The following is a 26,776-nucleotide window of genomic DNA, read 5'->3' on the forward strand; positions in this document are numbered from 1 at the left end:
GTTAAAACAGTGCCAACACTTCCTTGATTCCCTTTTCATGCTTTTCAGAGTTCCTTAATACTACTATAATGAATCGGGTGCAGGGAGCAGTAATCTGTGTTGAAGAAGCTTACCTGGATTAGGGATATCCATTCGGGATACCATGATGAAAGAACATTTATAAAGCAACATAGGTATATATTAAAGTCCAAACAACAGTCATCACAAACCCTTCCATAGCATTTCCATTGCACCAGGTGCTGCTCTAAGGGCTTTACATATACGAACTCACTTAATCCTCCCAAAAGCCCTTTGAAATAGGTACTATTATCATCCCCATTTTGTAGGTGAAGAAACAGAGGCCCAGAGAAGTCAAGTAACTTGCCCAAATGTCACACAGCTGGGAAATGGCAGGACCAGGATCTGATCCCAGGTAGATACTGCAAACACTGCAGTGAGGAAATTAGCCCCTTTGCCTTTTGATGAGGAAACAGAGGCTAATCAATAACTTACTGCTCCAGGCTAATAAGCAGTGGAGCTGGAGTCCAAGCGCGGTGGCTGTCACCAAAATGGTGACCTTTAGTTGTGAAAATGATCTCTGGCCTTGCCCTCTCCCTTTGTGGAGGGACAGCTTCAGAAAACCTTCATAGTGGTAAGGGCGGAGTTGCTCAACACGTATTTGGGAATAAACAAATGCATGAAGATTGCCACACTCCCTGGTGTCACAGTTGGCCAGTGAAGAGCATTTTACAGTTGAGTAATTCCAGATAAAGACAGGAACATGGTGTTTATAAGCTGCCCTTAATGGAGGAGAACGCAGACAGAAACCAGGGGAGGGAGGAATCAGGGCCCCTGCGGAGACAGGGCCAGCAGCAGGGTCGGCAGGCTCTAGGACCCGAGGGCGGGAGAACCCAGGCCTTGCTGGCAGCAGACCTGGAGGGCAGGTGGAAAGGCGGCCTGCATCCCACCCTCCTGCCCCTCGCTCAGCTGCAAAAAAATCAAAGGGACACCGTGGGGCGCTCAATAAATATTTGTCCAATGCGTGAATGAGTAAAGGCAAAGAAGGGGGCGTGTTTTGAAAGCCCATCCCACTTCTCCCTATCAACCACACCTCGGTAGTCATTCCCGGATAAAACTCTCCCCTCCCAGTGACTGTCGCCAGCGGACGACCATGCCCAGGTATACGGTGCACGTGCGCGGAGAGTGGCTGGTGGTGCCCTGCCAGGATGCGCAGCTCACGGTGGGCTGGCTGGGCCGGGAGGCCGTGCGGAGGTACATCAAGAACAAGCCAGACAATGGTGGCTTCGCCTCGGTGGACAATGTGAGCTTCCTCGTGCGCCGCTGCAAGGGCCTGGGCCTGCTGGACCACGAGGACCCGCTGGAGGTGGCCCTGGAGGACAACGAGTTCGTGGAAGTGGGTGAGTGGCCGGAAGGAAGGGGTGCGAATCACTCGGCCGGGAGGGACGGTCCCTTGTCCTCCCCAGTCGTTGGGGGGGCGGGGACGGGGAAGGGATTCTCGCACACCCCTGCGAGGAAGGCAGGAGTCTTATCCACCTTTTACAACGAGGCAGCCGACTCGGAAAGGAGGAGACTTCTTACTAGTAGCAAAGACTAGATTTGAACTCAAGACCGCAGGGCTGAAGCCTTTTGCAGTTACCGAATCATTTTGAAAATCCCTTTGCCCTTCAAAAGAACCTCACCAGACTGGAGACCAGTAGCATAGATTTAAAACAAAATTAAATCTATTTTGTTTAATGAAACTATCAAACAAAAGTTTGATAGCTTCCATGGTGGCGCAGTGGTTGAGAGTCCGCCTGCCGATGCAGGGGACACGGCTTCGTGCCCCGGTCCGGGAGGATCCCACATGCCGCGGAGCGGCTGGACCCGTGAGCCATGGCTGCTGAGCCTGCGCGTCCGGAGCCTGTGCTCCGCAACGGGAGAGGCCACAACAGTGAGAGGCCCGCATACCGCAAAACAAAAACAAAAAAAACCCCATAGATTTAAATATTAAATATATTTTAAATATTAAAACAATAGATTTAAAACAAAATAAAGCCGGTGATGGGGATGGAGGTGGGGCTGGATCTTGAACTTTCATTTAAACCCTTTCATGCATGCCTGGCGCCTACATCTCTGCCTTTTGCTCTCCTCCTTTGTAAATTTTAAAGCATGAGAAGTCGTTTTAAAGCAGCCATTTCTGTAGAATTCCGAAGGCAGTTGAAGAGCCCTTTGCTTGGTTTACCAGTAACGCCAAAAGTGGCTCTCCACTGTGATCCCTAAGGGGTCTCTCTTGCATTCTTGTTTCAGTTATAGAAGGGGATGCCATGTCTTCCGACTTCATTCCATCGCAACCAGAAGGAGTTTACCTGTATCCTTTCCTGCAGGCTTGTTGGTCTGCTCTGGGGGCTACTGCTACCAATGATGGGGCTGGGGCTTTTCCACACTACCCAGCATTTTCCTTTACCTGGCTACAGATACAGCAAATACCGGGAACCCGAAAAGGTAAGTTTCAAACCACTTCCTTTTTTTTAAGAAAATGAAGTCCCCCCACCCCTCATTTAAGGAGGGGGAGGGCTAGCAAAATTTATGACCAAGCACCATCAGTGAGGACAGGGCTTTATCCAGCTCTGTGTAATAGGGAAAGGCATTACGCTTTTCCACTTCTCATTTTCCTTCCTCAACCTCCTCTTCAGCAAGCTGTCTTTGTAACTAGCACATGAGTGTTTGACAGCAGTGATAAAATCTCTGACGGGTCAGAGCTTAATTCTGCTTCAGGCTTCCCTACTCTTTTGTTTGAGCGACTAAGCTGTTTGCACTCACGGAGATTCCCTTCTTTTGTGCAGTACATTGCCTTAGATGGGGACAGCCTGACCACAGAGGATCTGGTCAACTTGGGCAAGGGACGCTACAAAATCAAGGTATGCTGGAGGGAGGGGAAGGACATCCTCTGACCTTTTCCGCGGCACGTGTAAATCTTTGACGTGTTCAGCTCTCACCAATGTTTTCCTAGCTCACCCCCACTGCTGAAAAGAAGGTGCAGAACTCCAGGGAAGTCATAGAAAGCATCGTGAAAGAAAAAACTGGTATCCTTTTCTCTTTGTATTACGCAGTTCTTTTTATAGGCTTAAAAGATGCCGCCTGTGTCTAACTGTATAACGTCTGGTTTTTATTCTAGTTGTTTACGGCATTACTACAGGTTTTGGGAAATTTGCCAGAACTGTAATTCCTGTCAGTAAACTAGAGTAAGTTTGATTCCTCCCCACCAAACACACACACAGTCACATGCCACTTATTCTCATTTTGGAGATTTCTTTCAACAACAGAAATAATTAGCATTTGCCCCAATTTACAGATAAGGAGGGTGAGGCTCGGATTAACTCACACATGAGTTGATAAAGAAAACACAGACTTGCTGGTTTCTTCCAGTGCCCCATCATGGCTATTCTGTCCCTCCAAAGACTTAACTATGTTCCCAGCTGAGGGAACATTTTCACCGTGAGGTATCTAAGAGGGTTTTTTCTCTTTCTCTTCCAGGGAGCTCCAGGTCAACCTAGTACGTTCACATTCTTCAGGTAACTCACTCCAAACATTCAGTGCCTCCCAGATCTTGTTTGATTTGAATGAAGTGCAGTCGGTCCTCGGTATCTCCAGGTTCTGCATTCCCAGATTCAACCAGCCTGGGATGTTGGCTGAATCCACAGATTAGGAACCCGGAGATCCTGAGGGCCGACTGTACTACTACATCACTTTATATAAGGGACTTGAACATCCGGGGATTTTGGTATCTGCAGGGGGGTTGGGTTGGGGGCCCTGGAACCAATACCCGGACGACTGCGTAGCACAGTGCCAGGCATCCTTTAACAGCGTCCAGAAGCTAGCGGATTCCAAGGAGTAGGTGCCAATTCTGCTGCCGGGGTGGGGCAGAGAGGGGGGAAGCAGAAAGCATCACACAAGACCACCTTTCAACTGAATCTCAGAAAAAGGAATGGGCCAGGTGAAAGGATGGGGTTGGCATGGGAGCGTGGATACCGTCGTGCCAAGAGAGTGATGCAGTCAGGGGACGAAATTAAGGCTGGAACTCAGGGAGGGGTTGTTCGGGACAGGTGAGACGGGAAAGTCTGTCAAGAATCCCATCAGACTGCAAGAGAGCTTGTGCTGAGGAGTCCAGACACTATTCTAAGGGTATTGAGGAGGGCGGGGCGTTCACTGCCGCTTCCAAGAAGGGCAAGTGAGAAGGCAGAACTGGATTCTCATATCTGTCTGGAAGATGAGACTTGAAGAAGCAAGAGAATCAGGAGAGAAAGTAGTGCAAGTATCTGAGCCAAGACGTGGCGAGAAATCTGAGATGGAGACAGCTGGGAGAAGGAAAAAATTTTGTTTTTCTTGGAGAAAACATCAATTCTGTTTTGTAGGTGTTGGGAAGCCACTAATCCCTGAGAGATGTCGGATGCTCTTGGCTTTAAGGATCAATGTCTTAGCCAAAGGATACAGTGGCATTTCCCTGGAGACTCTCAAACAAGTTATCGAAGTATTTAATGGTAATGCAACAGATACCCAACTGACCCTCCGATGAGGCTGTGTGTGTACCACAGGTAGACTTGATTGATGGGGTGGTGAGAAATTGGTGAGAAAAGAAGACATAAACTAATGCAGATGAGTGGGAAATGAGCTTGGCAAGAAGGAGGTTAGCTAGATGGGGGTGCAAGGTAGGAGTGAGGCAGAGACTCTTTCTCCTGTGGACTTTCACCCATTCTCTATCAGCCTTCACTTAGCATTTGGCATCTTTAAGACTAGAATAAGCCCCTTAAGTCTGGCCTTAAGTTCAGGGCTGGAGGCTCACGGGCCCAGCCGCTCCGCGGCATGTGGGATCTTCCCAGACTGGGGCACGAACCCATGTCCCCCGCATCGGCAGGCGGACTCTCAACCACTGAGCCACCAGGGAAGCCCTCCAATAGTTTTTAATGGCTACATACACCAATCAGTCCTATGAAAGTCTCTTAATTCCTACTTGGATCATTTTAAACGTTATGTTCTTAGAAATAAGGCAGCAAAGAATAACAGCTAGCTCCTGATACATCTTTAAGATACACTGCTAGAATTTCTAGAAATTTCTAGGTCAGATTAGAACATGCACAGTAACAGTAAACGAAGGGGCAGAGGACCAAGGAGAAGGAAGAAGTTAAGGGCAGAGGTAGTCATTATGGGGGTGCGGGTTCCAGATCACCTTTCCTCCATGCAGTTTGATCTTAATTCTTTATGTACAGTGTTCTCCCAACCCCTTCACACAGCACATCCGAGCATGTCCTGGCTAAAACCTGTAACGCTTCCCGTTGTCCTTAGGATAAAGTCTAAACTTAAAGTGGCTTCCAGAGAAAGCTTTGCTCCCGGGAGGGTCCTCCTTCCTTCCCTCCTTTCCTTCTCTCTTCCCTGCCTTTCTTTCTCTCTTTCTCCCCCTCTCCTTTTTCTTTCTATAGCAGTTCAGCCAGGTCCCTTAAGCATTAGTTGTGCTTGAGGAATTGTCTTTCCCTAAAGCGAGGATGGCCAGAATGAAGTACTCTTGAAGTAACCGGTGCCTCTTTCTCTCCCAGCCTCCTGCCTGCCCTATGTTCCAGAGAAAGGAACCGTTGGTGCCAGTGGAGACCTGGCCCCACTCTCTCATCTTGCTCTCGGGCTAATTGGGGAAGGGAAGATGTGGTCTCCGAAGAGTGGCTGGGCTGACGCTAAATACGTAAGATTTTAATAACAGCTTCCACCTGCAGTAATTTCCCGAGGCTGGACACCAGGTGTACTTGCATGCTTTCCAGCACTCCATCCTTACAGCAGCCCGACAAGGGAGCCAATGTTATCCCTATACTATGGCTGTGACAGCCGAAGTTTAGAAGTGTGGACAGTCAGGAGCTCAGCCTTTGCGCAGTACAGATGTCAAATAGGCAAGGCTCTTAGCTTCCATGTGCAACTGTCAACCTTCTGGACTTGGTGATCACCTTGGTAAAAAGGTACAGCAGCCAGTGTTAATTGCGGGAATTTATTCTGCATCTAAAACATTTCCAGTGCCTGTCCAGGAGGCCACATGTTGTTGCAGGTTTATTTACTTGCTGGTCTAATAGGTACAGAGCTGCGGATCATAGCACTGACTTATAACCTCTGGAAAGGAGGCTCCACTCCCCCTTCCACCCCAAACTCTCATCTGGTGGCCAATCAGAAAGGCTTGTTTTTGATAAAGCTTTAACGTTTTCTTCATTCATCTCCAAATTCATCAGAGCAGCCCAAAGAATTTTTTGAAGTGTCGTCTCTGATCTCTTGCTGGGAGGTCCCCTAACAGTAACTGAAGGGGCAGAGGACCAAGGAGGAAGAAGTTAAGGGAACAGATAGTCCTTCGGGGGTTTGGGTTCTAGATCACCTTCCTTCTATGCAGACTGGTCTTCATTACTTCTCTATGTACAGTGTTCCCACAACCACCTTCAATCAGCAAACCCAAACGTGTCCTGGCCAAAACGTGCAATGCTTCTCACTGCCCTCAGGGCGATGTCTAAAATTAAAGTGGCTTACAAGAGTCTTGCTTGTCATATCCACACGCCCCAGCCAAATCCTTCCCCAGCAACATTGTACATCACAGAAGCGAGAGGTGGCCTGCGGCTGGAGTGCCCTGTGTCCTAGGCAGAGGGACGAGCCATGTCCCTTCTTCTCTTCCTGCTTCTGATAAGTCCTCTGAGAAACTTCCCTCTCTGCTCTTCTGGTTCTTTTCCCGATAGGCCCACCCCGTCAAGTCCCTTTTGCCCCTCCTTTGTGCCCTCCCAGCATCTTATGTGATTATTTTCCACGGAACCCTACCCACTTCCTACCTCCAGTTACACTTAACATACTATGACTGTGTTTGCCCTTGAGCTTGTCTGTCTCCATTTTTCCTACCCTCAGCCCCACTCCTGGGACAGAGTTAATCATGTGTTAGATATTCTAATAAGCTTGTGAAATTGACGGAGTCAGTGGTCCTGCCTCTGTGTCTTCCTTCTCCCCTAGAGGGACCTTAACCTAGTGATTGCTTTCACTTCTTTTATTTCAGGGGAAGATCATTCTGCCCATTTCCCCTCAGGATTCTGTGTCCATCTCTTGGGCCCATAAGTCCCTCTTCACTGGTGCTCACACATTTGCCATACAAGTGAGAAGCCCTGCTCTGAGGCTCTGCTAGTGTTCAGACAAGTAGGACGAGGGTGGAGGACTTTTTAGGTCAAGCTCTGGAGGCCAGGGAACGTGGACAGAGTTTGGAGCTCAGCCTTAGCGCACATGCATCTGGATGTGCATCTGCTCAGGAAGCAGCAGTAAAAAAAAAAAGTGAATCACTAAAGTGGAAACTGAATGCAAAGGACCTAGAAACCAACATTCAGGGTTGATTTTGTAGACACTAGCCCCTGATGTAGGTACAAAAATTACTTGAAAGCTAGGTCTGCTTGCAGACTAAAGAACGGAACTAGAGGATAGACCAGCGAAGATAAACAGAACCAATTCACGTAGGTCTAATCTTTTATAAGACAGACCTTTGGGCTTAAAAAGCCTTTTATTGGATTCCACATGAAATTAGAAATATGCTGGTATTTCATTTGATACCCATTTTTACCTTTTAAATCATTCTACAGGTCCTGGCAGCTCATGGATTGAAACCAATTGTTTTGAAGCCAAAAGAGGTAAGGAGACTAAGGAAAATTTGTTCGCTTTAACAAATCTTTACTTAATAGCTATTTTCAGTCTTAATATCAGCCTCACTGGTATCTTAAAATAAACATAGCTCCCATGTTTGCTTAAGTTGGGCACTGAAGAAAGGGCTCTGCCTTAAGCACTGAAAAGACTCTTCAGGCCACAGATGCCTAGGGGTTCTTTTACAGAAGAACTTAAACTTCAAATCAGGATCTCTAAGGACCCCTAAGAGATGCTGTAAGCCAACGTCCCTTGGGATGCTCTAAGCCAAGAGTCTCGGACCAGAAATTGTTCAAGGTGTCTTGTCTATAATGATGAGAAGTTGAAGAAGAAATGCAGCATAATTAAGAGCTAAAGATTTGATATGCCATCTACATTGGAGCACCACTGCTGCCTTAATGACGGGGACACTTAACAGCTATTCCATTTGCTAGATTTACACTAATGATTTCACACATGTTAGCACTTCATCCTTGCATCCTTCAATAAGCATTACTGCCCCACACTTTAGAAACCATGGATCAACGTCATTCAACCGACAGGCTAACTTTTCTCTTATGAAAGCAAAAGATAGGAAATCAACTTGCACATACACCTGTTACAACAAACAGCGTTTGGAAACTCTCTCCCCTTCCACAAAGGGTCTGGCGCTCATCAACGGGACGCAGATGATCACCTCCCTGGGCTGTGAAGCTGTGGAGAGGGCCAGCACCATTGCTCGGCAGGCTGACATAGTGGCGTCCTTGACCCTCGAGGTGTTGAAGGGCACCACCAAAGCCTTCGATACTGGTCAGCATGGCTCTTCCGTTGGTTTGCTATTCATTCAGGCAGAGCTCGGGTGCAGGGGGGAGGGGAGGCTGGTCAAGGTGTTCAGACGCGGGAGTGGTGGGGGTAGACGGTCGGGAAGAAGAAAATCCAAGTGCCTGTGCCTTCGTAGGACTGCTGCAGCTTCATCTAAGTTACGCCACACTTGACCCTTGAAACGACCGTGTTTCACAGACAAATGCTGACCCAGAGGGTTAAGTGACCTGCCCCAGATCACCAGCTCTGACTCCCATCAAACTACATGTTGTCTTAAGAATCTATGGGCAGGATTTGAGAGCTAGAGTAGGATTAGCACTGATCCCCACTTGAAAATCGGGAGAGAAAAATTGTAGAAGTGGTAGCTTTTCTAGAAAATAATGACTTGGAAAGACTCCCTACTCTTATATGTAGTAGGACCAAAAAAACTATCTAAAAATGACCTAGTTAAATTAGGCCACTATTGAGCTTCCTTCCATTATGAGCCTAAATCTTTTTAGGGTAGGCCCAGTGTCTTGAGTTGAATTCCCAGAGATCTCGACACATAGTTTGCACTCAGATATTTAAAGTAGAAAGAATAAAGTCCATAAGGAAAATCTTGCTTTGGAGTTAAGTTTCTAATCCGGAGTGATGGTCAAGGACCCCTGGACTTTTGAGGGCTGTGTCAGCACAGTGGATGGTTCTGTTCCAGCGATGGTAGTTCATTCAATATAAGAATTGCTCAGACTTTTCCTCTTTCATCAATTCTAGACATTCACGCTGTTCGCCCTCATCGTGGGCAAGTTGAAGTCGCTTTTCGGTTTCGGTCCCTCTTGGACTCAGATCACCACCCATCTGAAATAGCAGGTCTGGGCATGCCTATGTGAGTGAGCTTATTTGCTTTTGGAAATTATTGGAAAGAACTGCTAACATGCCCCCTGCCATCCCTGTATCTTTTCCACAGAAAGTCACAGGTTCTGTGATCGTGTTCAGGACGCTTACACCTTGCGCTGCTGTCCACAGGTAAACAAAAAAGCTAACAAGTTTCTATTCTTTCCCCCAGTTTGTCAGGGTGGGGAATAGAAAGAGAGGAAGGTGTTAGAAAGTCATGTAATGGTCAGTGGTAGTCCAGATTTCATTACTGCCTCTATTAAAAATGATGTCTATGTAATAATTCGACTTTCCAATTATCGTAAAGTTTCTGTTCTATATGGTAAGCTGCTTGTTTCCCTTTGAATTACTTTGTTCAACCCCCGTGTAGAGAAGTCTGACGGACAGCTTGTTGTTTTGGTTTAGTGCCCTAACTTTAAAAAATTCTTAGTAATAGCATCATCCTAACCAGTTAATGGAGTTTTACTGGCTCTACCTGTTAGACAGAACTAGAACCAGTCTGCCAGGAACGTTCATGGGGAAATCTAACCACAATTCAAGGGCATATCCATGGTTAGATCTTATCTGCATTTAATAGGCAGACATAAACCATTATAAATGAATCTGTGAGTCATAACTTTAAATATAAAATGCAGATGACCTGGGTTGGCATGAGGCAACCTACACTGCAGATGTTCCAACTCATTTGCAAATGGCAGTTAAGTGACAGACTAACATGCATCTCAAGAGTGAAACAATATTTCAGGTTGTACCAAGTTCCAATCTGTAGGGTACTAAAGAGTCCTCCCTAGCATAAATACCCTCTTCTCCTTGTTCTCAGCAAGTTCTGTTCTAGCTTAGATTTAAAATGTCTATGGGGAAGAATTGCCAAATTAGCTCCACAGTAAGAAGAAATCCCAGTTTAAATGTTCTTGCTATTCTAATAAGAATATCAGACTATGTGACAGGGACCATTATCAGTGTCTTCCATGTATTAGCTCATTTGATCTTGTCTTCTAGATCCACGGTGTGGTGAACGACACAATAGCATTTGTGAAGAACATCATTACCACAGAAATTAACAGTGCAACAGATAATCCTGTATCTTTTGATGGTTTACTAAGCTGTGATTATAGAATTCCAGCTGGTCATTTTAAGATCTAAGTGATCATTTTGTGTAGCCTCTCTGTTGCTCCGTTTCATAGACTATGTACTTGGGCTCCGAGGTTAAATGCCTTGCTCTAGAGCCAAGCTGGTAAGTGTCAGAGGCAGATCTGTGAACCTAGTCTCAGGTTCGGAGTCTAACGTGCTGTGCTTCCAAAACTGACAGATGAAAGATTAAAGGGGGTATTTCCAACATTGGCTGCAGAGTTTCACGAAGACCTCTGCCCTAAAACCCACTGCTGAGGTTGTTGGTAGAAGGATGAAGATCTACATCACAAGTGTGATTGTAGAGACCCTGGGTAGGATGGCATTTATGTGAGCCTTCCTAGGGCTAGTGATACCATGGTGCACTAAACAGAGGCAACCTTTTAACACTTACCTAAGTATTGATCAAAGAGTTATAGCTTTCCTCATCCTGAGTTTATTTCTGACATGGAGTTTATTCAAATCAGCGTTGTTCCCATATTTGTACAAAGAAGAGTAACAATGCTTCCGTCTCTCAAGGATGGAGCCCTTCTTTCCCTTCACGGTGTGGGTATCTCAGCGTCATCTTGTTTTTGCTATGGAAGGTCCTGTGATGGCTTAGTTCCCCCAGAAGTCAATGTGATCGGTCAGGAGGCACACAGGCAAAGTCTTCACAGAGACAATACTTCCTTTGAAGACCATCCAACCCCTTAGGAATCTATTTCTCCTACCCCACATCTGCCTCAGTTCTTAACACTGGAGAAAGTAAGCCCTAAAAGCCTTGCACAGCCCGGGCTGGCAGAGAGCAGCTGTATAAGGTTTCTCACTAGACCTTTTCAATGTGGCTTCTCTGACAAGCTTACTTCAGGAGGTGCGTTTTATGTCCTCTCAGGTTGTTTTACAGTTAAGTCAGACCCAAGCTAAATACCCCTCAACTCACTAACCCTTCTCAACACCATCCACCCCCAAATGGAGAAGTAGTCTTCATGAACTCCGTGCATTCTTCTCTCATCTCTTATTTCTTGCACTGTAGAGCAGAGGTATCCATTCTACACTTACATAATTTAGACTTGAAAGGGTATCTTACGGAGTAATAAAAAGCAAAACAAATAAACAAAAATACCATTAAATTACTGGCCAAGGGAGGGAGGATCATTCCCTGCTAAATTCTTCCCCCACCACTTGCCTCAGCAGAAATTTCAGCCAAAAGTCCTTTACTTTCTCAGTGAAAGATTCTTAATTGTTGATGAATTTCCAGTTGGCTAATATTTGGGAGTTCTCCAGCAATACTGGTGTTACCCAAAAGAATATTTTTCTCAATCTTCTGTTGCATATGTAGACCATCTATTACATAGTTTATAGGAGTTAACTTCTAATTGCTATAACCTAGTAGCCAACAAACAAATTTGGAACAACTAGAGAACAATAGATGTTGCTTAAGTTGTAAATTGGTGCAGAGATCACTTGCTCTGAGGATTCAGAGAAAACCAAGGCCTGTGGTTGGGGGCGGGTCCATGGAAAAGGGCAGGAGCTAGGTCTAAGAGGCTCACAGTCATATGCACAGAAAAGGGTAATTCCAAACTTGTTAAGTAACACATGCACCTCTACCTCTTTGGAAGTCAGAACCTTTCCTACACAGAGTGAGTTCCTAGTTAGTAGGTTGTGAATAGTCTTTAGTCCAGTAGGTGAAAATTAGCTCTTTGGAAAGTCTTTTGCTGCCTCTGTCAGGGTTCCTGTTGACTTAAGTAAAATACACGATGGAGTGGAATGATCCCTGAGAGTCTTAATGTTCGGTGAGTCCAAAGTTGCCACTGACTTCAGTGGGTTTGCAGTGACCTCTTGGCCGTCATTTGCTGTGAACACTGGCACAGGATCAGTGAGTAGAAGGTTTGAAAGTTTTCTCAGAATTGATCGTTCCAACGATTTGGTGGTTGCTCATCTGCAAAATCTTCCATTCAGCAGGTTCTTCGATGGAGCACAAGCTCGCAGTGCCCATTGAGGAAACAGAATTTGCTTTTAAACGGGTGTCCTGATCTCTGTTCTTAGTTTCAGGTTATAAACTTTTTGAGGGCAAGTACAGACCACCAGATTAGTAATGTTATGGTGCTTGAGGATCTCTCATCCCAAGAGAAAACATCATTTCATGCTTCATGTTTCTTTGACCCCCAGCTGGGTGGAAACAATCATCTTTAAGGTTTTTGTTTTGTTCTGTTTACCTTTGTACCCCTTCATGTCAACACCTGCCTGTGGAAAGACTCTCCTTCTCTCCACCCTACCTTTGTACAAGGGCTACCACCTCAATGTTAGAAATGAGCAACTGGGGAAAGAGTTATACTTGAAGTGATCACCAAGTGTTATGTGAAAGCCTTAACCTATTTTGAAAGATGGTCTTCGCCAGCAGGGGAGAGACTGTTTCTGGAGGAAACTTCCATGGTGAATATCCAGCCAAAGTAAGCTATTTAGAATTGCTCCTGACCCTGAAAGCATATTCTAATACAGGCCGACTGAATCGAGACACTCTTTCAGGCCCTGGACTATTTGGCCATTGGCGTCCATGAACTTGCTGCAATTAGTGAAAGAAGAATTGAAAGGCTCTGCAACCCCTCCCTCAGCGAGCTGCCTGCCTTCCTGGTGGCTGAAGGTGGTCTGAACTCTGGATTCATGATAGCCCACTGCACGGCTGCAGCCCTGGGTAAGGACACTGCACTTTGCCCAGAATGCAAGGCTAGTCGCCTAAAGGCCTTTCCATTTTACCTAAAGTGTCACATTTTGTCTTTGAGATCTAACGTTTTCACCACCTTCATCACGTGCATCCTCAATACAAATGCAGCAGGTTTAGGGGAAAAAAATATAAAATAAAACCTAGGCAACATTATACTGAAACATAATAACACACTAATGAGGTTGTAAATAAGGAGGTTTCCACGATTTCTCTGTAGGAAGCAATGTGACTTCACATGTGAACTTCATCTATGTAGTTTTTTCACTAATCTCAATTTGAAGATTATCAGAAAGAAAAAAGCAAAAGATGTTTATAGCTACTGGTGAAACTTGAACTGATCCAAATGATTAAAGTTTGGATACATTCCGTAAGACATACCAACCACTAAAAACGTAAGGATGTGATGACAACATGCAAAAATGCTTATAAGAAGCAAGATGCCCTCTATGAGAATTGAGCTTTAATGTAGCAGATTTCTGACTCGAGACTGTAAGGGACAGAGACTGTAAGTAACATCGGAATAGAGACTGGCACAAAGGAAATGCAAAGGGCTTCACTTATATTTACTCAATCGTCAAACAATACCAAGAGGCAGGTACTATGATTTCCTCCACTTCAAAGATGAATACTTGAAGATCCAAGAAGTTAAGTGACCTACTCAATACTGCACAGCTAGTGAGAAGTAAAGCAGAATTCAGACCCAGGCATTTTGGCTTGCAAATCTGTGCTCTCACTTCAATTAATGAGGATTTCTTTTTAATCAATACTTAATCCTAAAATATGGTTGCCAAATTTAACAAATAGAAATGCAGGCTGCCCAGTTAAATTTGAATTATTCAGCATATTATCTGGTACTAAAAAATTATTTGTTTTTTTAATCTGAAATTCGAATTTAACTGGGCATTCGGTATTTTTTCTGGCAAACGTACCCAAGAGGCCGGATAGCATAGTGGCTCATAAGAGCATAGACTCTGGGTCCGAATCCCAGCTCTGCCCATTTACCAGCAGCGTGATATGGAGCAAGTCTTTTAATCCTGTTGACCCTCAGTTTACTCCTGTGTAAAATGGGGGTGATAAGTTTACCCAATGGGGCTGTTTTGAGGATTAAATTAATGAATGTGTGGAATACCTTAGAACTGTGCCTAGAGTGTCATGAGCACTAAATTAATATTAGTTGTTGTTACTATTACTACTCACCCCTTCCTCAGTTAAGTCTCACACTAAGACTCAACACAGCCAACAAAGAGCCACTGAGTTCATTTTCTGTCCAGTATTTTCTCTTTACTCACTTACCTCCTTACTAAAATATCCCTCTAAGGGGCAGCAACTTCTCACATTAACATGGGGGGTGGTAACTGATTTTCAGAGAAGCGTTATGAATTTGGGAAGCCTCCTTTGGATGTGTTTAGCTGCCCTAGCTGTCATCTGAAGTTGGTCGGCTTGCTTTCATTGTAATAAAACTGGTGGTTTTCTTTTACTGGCCACTTGTAAGTTACGTTTCTGAACAAGCCCCACCAAACCAGGTGATCCACATAGCAGGTTCAGGGGCCCAGGACTTGCAGTGCTGAAACCTGAAAGTTCTGGGCAAACCAGGATGAGTGGATCACCATAGTTTATAGTATATTATCTCAGGATCCCCTATAGCATAGAAAAGAACTGCAGCTTCACTCAGAGCTGCTCTCAAAGTTCAAAAAAGAGGGGAAAAGACTCTTTGCGTTTGACCTTTCCCAGCTTCTGAAGCTGGGGAGAAGGAACTCTGTGATCTAGGTTCTTGCTACTTAAGGTGTGGTCCTCTAGCCCAAAATACAGCCATCACCGGCAATCTGTTAGAACAGCTGAATATCAGCCCCCATCTAAAACTCAACATTTGCGCTTTTAACAAGACCCAGTGATTCATTTGCACGATAAAGTTTGAGAGACAGCAACCTAGGCCAACTCTAGACTTCCCCCCACCTCCCCAAGACATCCCCGCAGTCATCAAGCCCTTGCTTAAACCCAGTACATCCACTTATGTCATCATTGAACAGTCTCAACTGTAAATCTTCTCGCTCAAGATCTGTGGGTCCAGCCTCAATCCCCAAACGCCACACCTGAATTCTGATCCCACCTCCTCTGGTAACATAATCAGATTGTCCTCCAATACCTGGAAATGACCATCACCTTTTTTATCCCGAGTCTCCCTGTCATGCTAAATGCTTCTAGTGTTTTCAACTTGGCTTTGTAATATGAGGGTTCCCATCCCGGTCTTATCTCAGAACTCACTAGAGTTTTAGAGTCCTTCTCACTTTGGGGAAAAAAAAAAAAAAAAACCCAACCTTCTTCCTTTTCCCAAAGTAACTTTGGACCATCTGGTGCTTTGCTAACGACCAAGAGCTCCTGGAGAGGGTATCCCACGCAGAGGAGCACTTTGGGAAGCCATGTGTCATTTTGGCAATTTTTCTATTAGGAACATACGTAAGTATGTCCCTAACTTAACTTCTCTGGCCTCTTGCAGTTTCTGAGAACAAGGCCCTATGCCACCCCTCGTCCGTGGACTCTCTCTCCACCAGTGCCGCCACGGAGGACCATGTCTCCATGGGAGGATGGGCAGCAAGGAAAGCCCTCAGGGTCATTGAGCACGTGGAGCAAGGTAACCCCAGCCAGGCCGGGACGCAGGCCTCCCTGATAAACTATACGCCAGTGGTCCTCAGAGTGGGATCCCCACCGGCAGGATCAGCATCACCTGGGAACTCAGGGCCTGTCCCAGACCTGCTGAATCAGAGACCCTAGGAAAGACAGCAGAACAAGCTGGGTTTAGCAAGCCCTCCAGGTGGTTCTAATGCTCGGTGAAGATTAAGAACCACACCTGCTGGTGAAGCCAGTTCATCAGCTGGCTTCTTTTTTTAATATGAAAATTTTAAAACGTATTCAGAAGTGGAGAGATTAGTACCAGGAACCTTCATATGCCTCACTCTAATTCAACAGTTAACACATTTGCTTCATTTTTTTTTCTTTTTTTTTACTTTTCCCAAATTATTTTCAAGCAAATCCGTGTTGTCATGTTTTCTTCCTGCATACTTTCTCTCTCAAATACAAACCTCCTTATCCACCATGATGCCATTATCACATCCGACAAAAATCAACAATAAGTCTTGGTATCAAATTTTCCCAAATTACCTCAACGTCTTTACAGTTTGTTCAAATCAGGATTCAAGACCCACCTTTTAAATTTGGTGGCCAAGGTTTTAAGCTTCTTTTCATTTACAACAGTCCCCTCTCCCTTTTTTTAAATTCATGCCATTGAGTAGTTAAAAAACCACGTCAGTTTTCTGACAGAGACTGACATTCTGGATTTACCTGTGAGCTTCCTCGTGGTGGTACTTTTGTTCTCTGTCCCATCATTTCTTGTGTGTTGCAGTTGGTCCTAAAGATTTGACGAGGGCTTCCCTGGTGGCGCAGTGGCTGAGAGTCCGCCTGCCGATACAGGGGACACGGATTTGTGCCCCAGTCCGGGAAGATCCCACATGCCGCGGAGCGGCTGGGCCCGTGAGCCATGGACGCTGAGCCTTCTCAGCAAAGAGAGTTCACAGGTGGAGCCCTGTTGAGTCAACCCCTTCCAGACTTCTTAATCGCTGCTTGTTTGGTTTCTTAAAGGGAAACTGCCTTCCTTTAGGCATTGTTCTCTAAATTCCTAAATTTTTGCAACTGTATTGGAAGCAATTGGCTGACAAAAGAATACCACTATTTTAAGATAAGTGTGAAAGAGTTGAGTATTCTTTTTTTGGTAACAGCTCTGTTGACATATAATTCATATACCATACAATTCACCCATCTAAATTGTACAATTCAGTGGGTTTTAGTAGCGTTGTGAATATATCAGAGTTGTGAGTCAACACCACAATCAACTCTAGAACATGTTCATCAACCCAGAAAGAAACCTTGTACCCTTTACTATCACTCCCTTCTCCTCCCTGTCTGGCCTGGTTCGGGTGGAAAGGCATGCATCACTGAGCACAGTGGATTAAGTGGTGAATGAGGTATTCTCTGCCCTCTTGGGAATTAGAGTCTACCTAAAGAGGAAGACATTGAACAACAACTTGGCAACTCTTTGTAGCACTTAACAAAATCCTGACTAAAGAATTGAGTTATAGGAGGCTGTAACTGAACCTGACCTAGTTTGAAGGGATGAGAAAAGGCATTTCCAAAGGAGTATTTAAGATGAAGACCTGAAACGAATAGAGCCAGCAAACTGGGAAGAGGGGAGCAGTATTTAATAAGGAAAGGGGATGTGTGTGCACAAAATAAATTGTTCTGGGATGCGTCGCAATGATGTACAGATGCCCACACTCAGGAAAGAACTGGGATGGATGATGAAGGGCAGTTCTCTATGTGGAGGCAGCTGACGGCTGCAGGAGGTCAGGTGAGAAGAATACCAGGAACAGAGAGGCGGTTGCACTCAGGGGAAAAGAAGACCTGAAATGTTACCAGCCCACTGGAGGAAGGAGGGAAAACTTTTCAAAGGGAGGAGCTTAAAAGACCCAGTGTGGGGACTTCCCTGGCGGTCCAGGGGTTAAGACTGGGCGCTTCCACTGCAGGGCGCATGGGCTCATCCCCCTGGCTGGGGAGCTAAGATCCACACGCCCTGCGGCGGTCCAAAAAAGATCAGGAGTAAGAGAGTCTGAAGCCCAAGCACGGACATCAGTCAAGGCCAGGGGATGGTGGGGAGGTGGGAAGGAAGGGGATGTAAGGTCAGGAGAAGCAGTGTTTTCTTAGTGAAAGGGACACAGGTATAGATTAGCCTCAGATGTCGATAAAATGAATAGCGTCAGTTTTGAAAACTTTAAGAAAGTCCTTGCAATATATCTAAGTAGAACTATTACTTATTTGCTCAGGATGGTTTTAGTTCATGTGACTCATACTCTGTTAAGGTGAAGAAAATATTCATGGGAAACTAGAAGGTATCTCCAGGATTCTTAGGATATATTAAGTGTATTTAAATTTTTGGAAGGGAAGGGCGAAGGTGGTTATTAGGCCACTGAATATCAGCTTATTTCAAAATAAACGAGAATCGTATTTTTAAAAATCCAGGTAAATCAAGATACACTGAACCCTTTGCATCTGTATCAATGAAGTGTGTGGTTTTTAAATCCCATCTGATGGCATCAGGGAGAACTTATGGTTGTGAATAGCAACGAAGAGCAGTTAACAGAATGCTGAGAGATGGTTACTCAAGGTTTTCCTGACATGTATCACGTTTATCTTGCAAACCCATCTAAGAAGCTGTCTGTCATATGCACTAGCTAAATCTGCCATTTTCCTACTCACATGTCTCCAACCAAGAGGCCAGCTTTGTGTCATGTGGGTGAGGGCGAATCAGGAAGGTTAGCCAGTTCTGATCTTGAGCTCCAGCTCTATGAAATAAGCACAAGCACTTATTTAATAAGATGCTTTACTTCTCAAAGTTTCCAGTTCCTTACGTGTAAAGTGAGGGGACTGGACTAGAAGATGTGAAGTTTCTTCCAGGTCCTAATGGATTCTGTAACTTCATCCTCTCCCATAGTGACCTGTCTGTACTCACCAGAGTTTGGAATGTGCTTTATAAATTTTAAGACAAGAAGTCAAATGTTTTTAATACTCCATTTTGGTTAACCACTTAAGTGGCCTGATCAAGAGACCACTTAAGTGGCCTCTAAGATTCTAAATTAACTTCTTGGCAAATAACAGAACCCAAAGTGGTTTAATTTTGAATTACATTTCTATAAAAAATTCTTCATTAGACTATATCGAATGTAGAGAGATTTAGATTTCAATATTCAGAGTGGATCTCAAGGTATGGTACATCCCACAAGCGTTCATAGCTAGGAAAAGACAGTGTAGAGATTGTTTGATCAAGAAACTTAAAGTTGGCAAGATGCCAATGGCTAGAATTTCAGTTTTCGTGGATTCAGGAGCCTTTAAGTTTGAAGGTTTGAAACAGACATTGGAGAATTCGTTCCAGGGCAACCAAAGACTCATCTGCTCATTCACTGGCTCCTTCAATCCTTTGATGAAAGTCTATCTGTCAGGTATTTCAGGCCGTAGGGAACAGTAAGACTGAAAACAAATTAAAATTTACACCAAGGTGGAAATAGGAAACAGGCCATCCATCTTGATCAGCTGAGGGGAGAAGGGGAAAGCTGATGTACCTGGATGGTCCTACCTTTCTCACCATTAAAGGTGCAGCCAAGGGGTTAGAAAAGCACATTTAAGATGGTAACCAAATACCAAGGGATCTTCATTCTACCCATAGACTGGGAGAGCCAACCATCTGTTAGCTGGCTGGCGATGGCCGTCAGCTTGCATGGGATTTATATCCCTCAAGCATGAAGTCAGACTCTAATCAGCCGTCCCCTCGTCCTTCCTTGTTGCAGTGCTGGCCATCGAGCTTCTTGCAGCCTGCCAAGGGATAGAGTTTCTACGTCCTTTGAAAACTACCACTCCACTGGAGAAGGTCTATGACCTGGTGCGCTCAGTTGTAAGGTAAAGTCAGAACAGATTCCTGGAAAGTGACACTGTTTTAGAACTTTGAACCCTGGCAGCAGTTAACGTTGGCTCACGGTTTGATGTGCTGTCTCTGCAGGCCCTGGATAAAAGATCGCTTCATGGCCCCAGACATTGAGGCAGCGCACAGACTGCTCGTAGAGCAGAAGGTAAATTGGCTACTTGGCTTAGTTCTTAGTTTGGGGTCGTTATGGGAAAGCAAAGTGGGAGTGGAGAGTGGAAAAACATTCATATTCTTTTGCTTCCTGGCTGTTCCTTGGAAGTGAACCAAAAGTACTCATGCAACTTTCAAGGTCACTAAGAAACTATTCAATACACTCTTAAGTGTCCCATGTTGCACCCAAACATGGACTATCTAAGGATTAGAAGCTGGAATGAATTTTAAATGGAATTTGGGGACAAGTATTTGTGGGGAGAAAATGAGATGAAAGGTTCATGGATTCCTCCCCATCAAGAAGGTTCTCTCTTATTAAAAATACATTCTCTTTCTGTAATGCTATCGCCACCACCACCACCTGGTTCAGTGACTGCATAGACCTGAAGAGAAAACAAATTTCCCGAGTTTTTATTCAAAGGGATCTGGATGTGTCTAGTGCACCGGTGTGTCCTGCCCCATCACACTGGGTGAGATACAGGGTCTCTTTATTGCTTCTTCCCTCTGGCTACATTGACTGCAGACGCATCTGATAGGGACAGATGCCTAGAATGCAGACTTATTTTTAAAACATAGTTTTAAAGTTCTTTAGGCCTTTCATTTGTAGGTATCATGTTCCCTAGAATGGCTTGATTTTCCCCTGGAACCATTGCACTGCTCTTGGGGAACAATTGTTTTCCTTTGACCTTCACCCCTGTCATTTCAAAGTGTTCCCTGTACCCTTTGAGGGGAATTCCCTTGCTTGCTGCCAACTTTGGTGCTAGAAGAGAGGTGTGTGAGAGCTCAGCCTTTTTTTTAATTGAAATATGATTGACATATATCATTATATTAGTTTGCAATATAATGATTTGACATTTGCATATATTGCAAAATGGTCACCACAGTACGTCTAGTTACCATGCACTACCACACATAGTTACCATTTTCTTCTCATGGTAAGAACTTTTAAGATCTATTCTCTTAGAAACTTTCAAATATACAGTGCAGTATTATTAACTATAGTCACCAAGCTGTACATGACATCTCCAGGATTTGTTTACTTTATAAGTGGAATTTTGTACCTTTTGACCCCTCCACCCACTCCCCCAATCCCCCGCCTCTGGCAACCACCGATCTGTTCTCTGCATCTATGAGCTCATTTTTTTTTTTTTTTTTTTTAGATTCCACATATAAGTGAGATCGTACGATATTTGTCTTTCTCTGTCTGACTTATTTCACCTAACATGATGCCCTCAAGATCCATCCATGTTGTTGCAAATGGCAAGAGTTCCTTCTTTTTTAGGGCTGAATAAAATTCCAGTGTGTGTGTGTGTGTGTGTGTGTGTGTGTGTGTGTGTGTGTGTGTGTGTGTGTCTCACAATTTCTGTATCATTCATCCATTGATGGACACTTAGGTTTCTTCCGTACCTTGGCTATTGTAAATAGTTCAGTGAACCTGGGGGTGCAGATATCTTTTCAAGGACGCTAGCTTTTGAAAGAATACATTTTCTAAGGTAATACAAAAGAATAGGAAATGCTCCTTCCCTGTCAGCGGCCAACCAGATAAAAAGCAGCTATAATATAAACGAAAAGCCGGACTTTAGTTTGAGAAGATGTTATGCTTGAAAGGAAATAGGTTCGTGGGTGGAGGTAAACACTAAACAAGGCTGTGAAACAGTGCTTTTCAAACTGTAAAGTGCACGTGAATTTCTAGGGGATCTTGTTAAAGTGCAGGCTCGGACTCAGTAGGTCTGCAGTGGGGCTGACATTCTGACTTGTCCCAAGCGATGCTGACGCTGCTGGTCCAGGGGCCACGTTCTGAGTAGCAAGGGTCCAAAGAACAGAGGGCGTGTGGCATGGAAAGAGAGCAAAGAGAAAATCCACTGCCTCTTATCATTTAAGGCTTGCCTTAGAAAACACACAGTCCCATCCTTGAGCGACTTTCCTTAATTCCATCCACACTGAATTCTCTAGGCTTCATTTGTTTCCTGGCTTGTTTTGCTTTAGAAGAGTAAAGCAGCTGAAAACCTTCATGGTAACTTTAGAAACATTTTGGACTTTGTATTTTTAAAGCTGTTAAAGCAACCAAAGGCTCATTGACAGATCATGTGTCAAATGGCTTATAATAAAAGCAAGCAAACAGCTGCTGTGTTATCTAGTCAGAGATAATGTTTTGACTTCACATGAAGCTGATGTTTAATGACATGTGAAAACAATGTTGTCAACACTTTGACTTTGTTTTGTCCTTGCATTTCAGGTTTGGGAAGTAGCTGCACCATACATCGAAAAATACAGAATGGAGCATATTCCGGAATCAAGACCTGTTTCTCCAACAGCATTTTCATTGGAATTTCTGCACAGGAAATCGACCAAAATCCCAGAGTCTGAGGATGTTTAATGCTTTTTTGTCACGAATTAGCAGATCAGATGGTACTTAGTTTAACAGCAAACAGTATTATGCTGAAGGAGAGACCTGAGAACTTTCTCAGGTGGATCAATCAATTATCTAGTTCGGTTCTAATACCTGCTCTGGGTAGGCTGGTGACAGTATTACATTTACTAAATCTAGCACTGGTTACAGATGCAGCTGGTGTTTCCAGATTACAGGAGTTTTCTTATTTCCTAATGAAATCTACAGGCCGCTCACTCTAAGGGTGAGAAGACTAACCACAACTGCATGGACCTTTGACTCAATATTAGATGAACTCAAATCTTGAGACAGATTGATGGCATTGTTTTCCAAAAACGTTAGACTTTTGTGAATCTTTTTTTTTTGTTTTGGGTTTTTTTTTTTTTTGCTTTGTCAAACTCTCCACTAGTTAACTTTGGCTGATTGTACTGTGCCATGCTATGATGAATGTTCCTTAATATGTCTTTGTAAACAACACTTTTTAAGTCATAATTAGTTCTTAAGCTGCTTTTTCTTTTATTCATGGAATCATCCTAAAGAATAGTCAATAGGTCAACAAGAGATTCTGTGTAAAGGAGTTAAGGAATGAATATAAAGATTGCTGTGGGAGTGGTTCTCAATGAATCGTGCATTTCATATTTATCAGATGTCACCGCACATATCAGAAAAAGGATTCAGATGCTTAAACTGGAGTAGGAGGTTAGTGTTATTGCTACTAAATTTACCACGTGTTAGTACTCTAGTCACATTCTTGTAATAACCCAGCTTAAGACGCCTCCTCATTTCACAGCTAAGGAATCTGATGTCCAGAAGTTAACCAACCCCCTCTCTATAACAGTAATCATTAAAACAAGGCCCCGTTGACAAAGGTCAGATGCGCCCTAGGATGTTACCCAATCTGTTCCCTCCCCTCCCCGCAAAGAAGATAAAGAACCTGCTGGAAAGGCTTAAGTGTGATTGTCCCGATGAAGGATGGGTCACATGACTTCTTGGCTTCCCGAAGCTGTGACTTTGCACCCTTCTGTGCAAACATAAGCAAGGCGCTTTCCAAGTGCAGGAATGTGACCCCACGGCTCTAACAACGGCAGCTGGTCAAGGAAAGGACAGGCACACCTGCCAGCTTGCCTACCCGATTACAGCCTTTTCACGGTAGAGTCTTCTCTTAGGTTGCAGCCTGTCCACAGGAAAGGTAGAGACAGGAGTGCAAACCAAAATTCAGTGAAGCAAATTGTGCTGAGGAACCTGTTCGCCGAAAGGTGGTTCTTCATGCTGTTCTTTGCTGAAATGTAAACACACAAATGAAGTTTATTCATTCTTATCCACGAGCTGCAGTGGAGCCAGTAAACCCAGCGGTTTGATGGCTGTTCGTCACTGGTACGGGGCGGGTTGGTTTCCCACAGGCCCGCGCGGTCCTCCGGGGCCCTCTGTCATTGAGTTTTCTACACAGCTCTGTACTATGCCATCAAGGGAGTTTCCAGGTAAATGTGGAATAAACTAAGTCTCAACTGTCTTATGTCATTGCTGTATTCTTAGATTTTTTTATAACAAAGTTTAACACCTTGTCAGGGAAAGGTTATTCTAACTGCAGTTAATTACATTTCTGAAAGATTTCGTCAGTGAATGTTCACACGGTACAAAGTGTCTCTAGAAAATGTGATTGATTCGGTATACATTCTCTCTCTTCCCCACTGAGCAGCCCAGAAGAGCTGGAGGCATCACGATTTCTGCCCCAGTGAGCTCACCTGGGCTTCTTCACCTGTTCTCTCGGGGCAGCCACAGAGCAAACCCCAAAGCGCAAGGGATTTTCAAGCTTCTTTTGTGCCACATTTGCTAATGTCCTGTTGCCCAAAGCAAGTCACGCATCAAGCCCAAGTGAGTTTGGGAGAGTAACACACAAGGGCGTGGGCGTGTGGTTTGGGGGCTGTAGCTGTCACAGTCTGCCGCATACGTGAAATTCCACACATAACCTGAAAACTTCCCGGGAAGCTACTTTTCATTACTACTTTAAACTTGTGTCTCCTTTCTGAATCTGGTCCCTGGATGATTAGCTTTTTTATTAAACCTTCTAATTATCTCATGAATAGCATGATCATTTTGCATCTGGGGGTTTACTTTGGTTGAAGGTATTAACTTATTAAATGGAAACACTGAAATTATACCAAAAAACAAAACCACAAAAAGAGTTGGAGGAAATTCGTTTCAGCTCAGGGCACAGGCCTGGTTCGTCTCAAGGGGGTCCCATTCCCTTTACTGGGTGATTAGTTCAAGAGACAGCAGAGGTTGCAATTTGGGCCAATGAGACAGAAGAATTTTACTGCAGGCTTGAGAAAACGCTTTCTCTCCTGAGAGCCGTGACAGCCAGGCTTTCTCCCTCTTCTGTATGACCCCAGTGAGAAAGCACAAAGCCCCTCTGGCTGCTGCGAGTCAGCCACACCTGGGGGAACCTGGCCTTGGGGCGCCGCCAACACTGGAGGACAGAACAGAGGGAGGGAAGGGATCTGGGTCTTCAGGATTACTGAGCGGCTGGGTAAACCACTCCTGAAGCCTGTCCTTCCTGTGAAATTCCGAGGGGGAGCTAATGAGCTTCCTTATTTTTTTTTTTAACGTCTTTATTGGAGTATAATTGCTTTACAATGGTGTGTTAGTTTCTGCTGTATAACAAAGTGAATCAGCCATACATATACATATATCCCCATATCTCCTCCATCTTGCATCTCCCTCCCACCCTCCCTATCCCACCCCTCTAGGTGGTCACAAAGCACCAAAACACCGAGCTGATCTCCCTGTGCTATGCGGCTGCTTCCCACTAGCCATCTAGTTTACATTTGGTAGTGTATATATGTCCATGCCTCTCTCTCACTTCGTCCCATCTTACCCTTCCCCCTCCCCATGTCCTCAAGTCCATTCTCTACGTCTGCATCTTTATTCCTGTCCTGCCCCTAGGTTCTTCAGAACCATCTTTTTTTTTAGATTCCATATATACACGTTCGCATACGGTATTTGTTCTTCTCTTTCTGAGAATATTTACTTCACTCTGTATGACAGACTCTAGGTCCATCCACCTCACTACAAATAACTCAGTTTCGTTCCATTTTATGACTGAGTAATATTCCATTGTATATATGTGCCGCATCTTCTTTATCCATTCATCTGTCGATGGACACTTAGGTTGCTTCCATGTCCTGGCTATTGTAAATAGAGCTGCAATGAACATTGTGGTACATGACTCTTTTTGAATGATGATTTTCTCAGGGTATAAGCCCAGTAGTGGGATTGCTGGGTCATATGGTAGTTTTATGTTTAGTTTCTTAAGGAACCTCCCTACTGTTCTCCATAGTGGCTGTATCAATTTACATTCCCACCAACAGTGCAAGAGGGTTCCCTTTTCTCCACACCCTCTCCAGCATTTATTGTTTGTAGAATTTTTGATGATGGCCATTCTGACCGCTGTGAGGTGATACCTCATTATAGTTCTGATTTGCATTTCTCTAATGATTAGTGATGTTGAGCATTCTTTCATGTGTTTGTTGGCAATCTGTATGTCTTGTTTGGAGAAATGTCTGTTTAGGTCTTCTGCCCATTTTTGGATTGGGTGGTTTGTTTTTTTGATATTGAGCTGCATGAGCTGCTTGTAAATTCTGGAGTCTAATCCTTTGTCACTTGCTTCGTTTGCAAATATTTTCTCGGATTTTGAGGGCTGTCTTTTCATCTTGTTTATGTTTTCCTTTGCTGTGCAAAAGCTTTTAAGTTTCATTAGGTCCCATTTGTTTGTCTTTCTTTTTGTTTCCATTTCTCTAGGAGACTGGTCAAAAAGGGTCTTGCTGTGAGGTATGTCATAGAGGAACTTCCTTATTTTTCAAACCAATTCTAGTCAGTGCGTTCACATCTCACTGTGCCATTTCCAGAGCTTTCCACCCAGATTTCTAGCACCTGATACCTCCTACTGTCTCCACCAAAGGACTTGGTTAAGGTGTCTTGCCAGAGTCCACTCACACAGCACATACCTGAGTGCCTACTCTGTTCACTAAAACCAGATTAATCTTTCTACCACAACACTCTTGTACTGGGCCTAACCTGTTCAGAAACTTGCAGTGGCTTCCCCTGACTTTAAGAATGAAGTTCCAGGACTTCCCTGGTGGCACAGTGCTTAAGAATTCGCCTGCCAGTGCGGGGGACACGGGTTCGAGCCTTGGTCAGGGAAGATCCCACATGCCGCAGAGCAACTAAGCCCATGCGCCACAACTACTGAGCCTGTGCTCTGGAGCCCGCGAGCCACAACTACTGAAGCCCGCGTGCCGACAGCCCGTGCTCTGCAACAAAAGAAGCCACCGCAATGAGAAGCCCGTGCACCACAACAAAGAGTAGTCCCCACTCGCCGCAACTAGAGAAAGCCCGCATGCAGCAACTAAGACCCAACCTGAGTCGATCTGACCTTCCCCGCCCCCACTGAACCCTCCACTCTAGGAAGACTCAGGCATCCCCCCCTTCTGAACACCCCATGATGCTCCATCTCCGGAGCCTTTCCCTCACATCAAAATCTTTCCAA

The 26,776-nt window shown here is 44.6% G+C and overlaps 1 protein-coding gene across 1 annotated transcript; it reads left to right on the forward strand.

Annotated features, from left to right (window-relative positions):
• The first annotated feature begins 1,150 nt into the window (after window positions 1–1,150).
• On the forward strand, window positions 1,151–22,218 carry HAL (histidine ammonia-lyase). The gene is made up of 20 exons (XM_030856341.2): window positions 1,151–1,397; window positions 2,287–2,347; window positions 2,454–2,481; window positions 2,823–2,897; window positions 2,990–3,062; window positions 3,155–3,221; window positions 3,514–3,551; window positions 4,392–4,517; window positions 5,568–5,707; window positions 7,611–7,658; window positions 8,310–8,457; window positions 9,220–9,315; window positions 9,413–9,471; window positions 10,339–10,419; window positions 12,831–12,896; window positions 12,973–13,138; window positions 15,663–15,797; window positions 19,558–19,666; window positions 19,767–19,836; window positions 22,078–22,218. Exons 1-20 carry the CDS (start codon window positions 1,151–1,153, stop codon window positions 22,216–22,218), a joined length of 1,974 nt encoding a protein of 657 aa, XP_030712201.1.
• The last annotated feature ends 4,558 nt before the right edge of the window (window positions 22,219–26,776 follow it).

The sequence above is a fragment of the Globicephala melas genome, chromosome 10, assembly GCF_963455315.2.
Source record: "Globicephala melas chromosome 10, mGloMel1.2, whole genome shotgun sequence".
NCBI classification, from domain to species: domain Eukaryota; kingdom Metazoa; phylum Chordata; class Mammalia; order Artiodactyla; family Delphinidae; genus Globicephala; species Globicephala melas.

What these genes read in the sequence shown, in the direction of transcription:
- HAL (XM_030856341.2), top strand. Translation starts at nt 1,151, where the DNA reads ATGCCCAGGTATACGGTGCACGTGCGCGGAGAGTGGCTGGTGGTGCCC. An exon ending in CCACCCATCTGAAATAGCAG is followed by an intron (nt 9,316 to 9,412) that starts GTCTGGGCATGC and finishes TCTTTTCCACAG; the next exon opens with AAAGTCACAGGTTCTGTGAT. An exon ending in CTGCACGGCTGCAGCCCTGG is followed by an intron (nt 13,139 to 15,662) that starts GTAAGGACACTG and finishes GGCCTCTTGCAG; the next exon opens with TTTCTGAGAACAAGGCCCTA.